Here is a 4,547-nt window from a genome sequence, read left to right as displayed (position 1 = left end):
TTTCGGCATTCCCCCAAAGTCAGAAGGTAGAGAAAAATCCCACCCCTCCACCACCACTCCAGGAAAAAAACCAAAACAAAACACCCCACAAGCATCAAGTTCTGCTCATCTCTGCTCCTAAGGAAAGGCCAGAGAGTTTTCCTCATGGATGAGCCTAAAGCTTAGCCCTGCTATGTAAAGCAGGTAGAACCAGTCTCCAACAGTCCTGGTTCTGTTTCCAGAACAGTCTCTGCTCTGTTTCCAATTACTCTGCATCTACTAAAGGACTTTTTTGCTTCTAGACAAGCAGGGAGAAAACACTGAGGAAAAGACAGACATCATTACTGCTTCTAAAGAATATTTGTACTTTTATTAATACCTTGTCAAAGACTCGGAATGCCTCACGGATTTCTTCCTCGCTGTCTGTGTCCTTCATTTTTCTGGCCATCATGGTTAAAAATTCAGGGAAGTCAATAGTGCCATTGCCTTAATGGAAAGAAACTTCCAATCATTAAACATCCATGCTTTTCTTTATACAAAAAAAAAAAATCTGGCATTTAACTTAGCCAGGGACAAGATTGATAGATCCTCTGTAAACCATTCTTATAGAAGAACTGGATCTTCTCCCTAAATTGCTACTGCTGCCTTTTTGCTATTACTATGTGCAGCAGCCACTGTCACTGCAGCATTTCAGCACAACCAAATCAACTGTTGCCTTCTCTCCAGGTCAAGCCATGCCATTTGCCACCCAAGCTGCAAGTAAAATGTCAGTCTGATGCTCCAAGGTTAACCAATACTAAGACTTATCTTCAAATCACTCCCAAGTATTAATCATCTAGTTTCTTTAGAATCTCCCAATTGCTGTCAGAGACTCCAGAAGGGAATGTATTATAAAACTGGCACTATAAATCCAGGATATCTAAAATTTGAGAAAATTACACTTTACTAAGCTGCTCATAAATACTTGTTCCTTGTTAAATAACAACTTCTTTATCAACACATGTTGTATGCCACAGAAGTAATGCACCATTTTAAGGGGAAACAGGGATCTGCAAATTCTAGTGACATGAGAAAAGCTGCCATTATTTGGTACTTCTGATAAGCTTAGCAGTAGGAGTTCTTATAGGTATTTCACTGCAGAACTGAAAATCCCTAGTAACATCCAGGCCTCGCCCCCAAGATTTCCAAGTTCTTCATTCAAAGTAAGGATTCAAACTTCAGGCTGCTCAAAGCTTCACTATACTACTTTTCTCATAGAAGTAAGTTCTTTAAAACAGCAGAAACTAGATTTGTACAATCAGGATTCAGCCCTATATGCCAAAAAAACCCCACACCCACATTAAATAGTTCACTGTGCAACTAAGGTCTACCCATTGCTTGAGGGAACCATATAAACTCATTGGGTAAGTATAGCAAAGAAGCTAAATAAATGCAGTTTAAGAAAACTTTTGCAGCCTAGGGATTCCACATTGAGATATACACAGCTATTTATCATCATGGCCAACTTTATCTACAACACAGGTCTTCTACTCAGCTTTGAAAAAAATCCTCAATGAACATGTAGCAAAGCATTGTTTAAACTTGTTTTATGACAGATGGGCAGGCATATTTATCTGAGGTCCTCATCCTCCTTTCATTTTTAATCTACCAGTGCAGCATTGTGGACTGCAGCCCAGAGAAACCACTACACACAAACTCTACGTAGCACTGCAAACCCTAAAGTTTTTCAGTATCTGCATCCAAGAGTTAGCAATTAAGGTCAACTTGCACTTTCAGGAAAGTAGATGTAATTAATGTAGTCTGATAATCAGATAATCTATACTCTTGCTAATATCTCTGTAAAAGAGTGAAAGTATATTAGAAAAATCACTATCACAACCAACATTGAAGATCAAAGCCTTGACATCACTGAGCAGTGGAAAGCATTTTTCCCTTTTATAACTGCCAGCCTGTCTGGAGTCTCAGAAACAAAATGTGCAGTTACTCTTTTTGGCATCCATTTAAAACAATTCTGACAGACTTGATACAGGAAAGACTTCCTGCTTTTGCCTCCAATCCCTCCCCCTTATCTATTAGTGATCTAATATACTACATTAGAGTCTCTCCTCGTGTTTTCAGTTCTTGGAAGTTTCACACTATTCTACTCCTACCACATTTCTGGCCTTCAACAAACCACAGACATTAGTCCAGCTACTAAGACCAACATGGGCTAACGAAACATGGATAGAAAAGCTGGGAGGAAATGCAGGTTAACAGCAAGTGAGGGCAATGAATTGCAGAGAACAATGAAAAAAACTGATATCCCTCTGAGTTTAGATTCTATCGAGTATTTTGAAACTGCTTCAAGAGATCAGTATCACAGAATCTTCTCTATGCAGCCCAAGCCCAGGTGTGGAGGTCATACATACTTAAGATGATCACAGCGCTAATAACTACCTTTCCAACACTTACCATCAGCATCTACCTCGTTGATCATATCCTGCAATTCTGCTTCTGTTGGATTTTGACCCAATGACCTCATGACAGTTCCCAGTTCTTTTGTTGTGATAGTACCATCACCATCTTTGTCAAATAGGGAAAAGGCTTCCTTGAATTCTAGGGGCAGAAACAGTCCCAGTGTTTAGTAACATCACCAACATGAGAAGACTGCATGCTAAAAAATGCACTCCGCTGACAATGCCTGGTACCATTAACAAACCTTTTATCTAACTGTCCACATATTCAGAGAATTAACTCTCAAATATTAATAAAAAAATTACTTATAGTACCAACACAGAATTTGCATAGATTATTCAAACTTATTTCACGTTGCTATTATCTGCATTACAACTCCATAATGCATTTCAACATCATCTTGCTTGAGGCATCAGAAAGAACAGCTGCTTGGGATATGTGGAAGGATCCACTGGGTTCCCTTCACCATTAACAGACTTACAGGAACAATAACAGTTGTCATTTACCACTTATTTTTAAGGTAGTAGACAGTAAGAATTGATGCCAGCCACAAATGCGTGACTGGTCTCCAGAAGGTCAAATAATGCTCCTTCTCCTAACCAGTCTGAATTACAGACACTCTCTTAGAAGCTATTTAAAAGACAGTGGCTTACATTAACGTGCAATAAATCCATTTAAGGGTTTTTGTTGCCATTTCAAGTTTATCTTCACTCTATTAAAAAAGGAAGGAGTACTTCGGTCTGCTTTGACTCCAAGAAGTTCACTTGAGTCTAGCAATTATTTCTGTTTGCAAGAAATCTAGAAGGACTTGGCTCAAGTCTGAAAGTCTAAAAAAAAAAAGGCATTATCTGTAGTCCAAGGAACAAGCAGTCTAAATTAAGAGGCAATGAACTAGTAATCTTCCAGAATGTTGGGGCTTTTTTTTTAAGTGAGTACTTCTTTTTAAAAAGGCATTAGTACAGATTTGAAATTGTCAAAAATATTTTTCCATTATGTTTGAGATAATATATTTTCTTTTAGTCACAAGGAGTTAGCAAAAAAAATAATCATTTCTCATCAAGACACTTACCAGCAATCTGTTCTTCAGTCAGCTGATCAGCCTACATGAAGAATAGAACATTTTAGAATATTGTTTGCCTCTAGCTAGGTCAAGCTACAAGATGCTTCCTTTCAGTAGTGTTTTATTTCAGTAGTAGATTTCAGTAGCGATTCATCATTATTTTTACAAAAGAGCTTTCAACCCCCCTCCTCTGCAAGGAGATTCCACTCACCTACACCATGCAGCCGTTTCCAAAAGCATGTAAGCTGACTTGTTTTGAAACCGCACACGAAGGACCAGACATGCCATCCTTCGACTTGGAGAATCCAATTTGGTCAAGTGAAGGACGCAGGGCAGGCTCCTCGCAATTGGTCAGAGTGGCATGAAATCCTTAATGGCATGTGTTTGGGGTTTCACATCGCATCAGATGTCACCTCCAGCAGTACAGTGACCCTAACGCTGCGCGGGGGTACTCGCACACCAGTGGACTAATGACAAGCGTGCCACCTAGTGATCTACCACCACCGAAATCCACCCTTCCCCACCACATCGCATCAAGCATTAGCCTGCTGTAAGCTTAACAGAAAGGACTGTGCTGTGATATTAGCAAGAATTACTACTTGGTATTATGGAGGTGTTTGCCACCTCTGACAAAGAAAGTGCCAGTTTTCGAGCATCACGTTATTTTTCCATTCAGGCAAGCAGTTTAAGGTGCCTCACACTGATATGTGGGTTGTGTTATACAGCATTTTAAGTGGCAAGATTTAAAAGGCCTGCCTATGACCTTCTGTACATGAAGAGGCCACTGCTGCATCCAAAGGTATACAGCTCAGTGGGCAACCAAATGGGCTTTCCCAGAGCTTAACTGTGCTAAGCACATCCTTCCAGAAGCCTCTCCCTTCTGCATGGAGAGCATCACAAAAAGCTCTGCTGTTTGGACTCAAAGGAGCTAACCAGTCCTTTACAGAAAAATATGCATTTCCCCAGTAATTTTTTAAAAAACACCTGGATTTTACAGGCCTAATCACAGATACTGGAGAATACAAGGTACTAACTCCTTTTAAACTCATTTTAT

The 4,547-nt window shown here is 39.7% G+C and overlaps 1 protein-coding gene across 1 annotated transcript in view; it reads right to left on the bottom strand.

The window, feature by feature from the left end:
* The window catches only part of CALM1 (calmodulin 1 (phosphorylase kinase, delta)), a gene marked incomplete at its 5' end in the record, with an annotated part of 8,505 nt that extends 4,960 nt beyond the window's left edge, over positions 1 to 3,545 (bottom strand). The window contains 3 exon segments of the mRNA XM_009701517.1: positions 359 to 465; positions 2,431 to 2,574; positions 3,503 to 3,545. Of these exon segments, the coding sequence (XP_009699819.1) occupies positions 359 to 465; positions 2,431 to 2,574; positions 3,503 to 3,545 (294 nt within the window).
* Positions 3,546 to 4,547: the final 1,002 nt, after the last annotated feature.

This window comes from Cariama cristata, unplaced genomic scaffold (assembly GCF_000690535.1).
Source record: "Cariama cristata isolate BGI_N322 unplaced genomic scaffold, ASM69053v1 scaffold2696, whole genome shotgun sequence".
In the NCBI taxonomy this organism is placed as follows: domain Eukaryota; kingdom Metazoa; phylum Chordata; class Aves; order Cariamiformes; family Cariamidae; genus Cariama; species Cariama cristata.
This window is presented reverse-complemented; position numbering and strand designations above follow the sequence as displayed.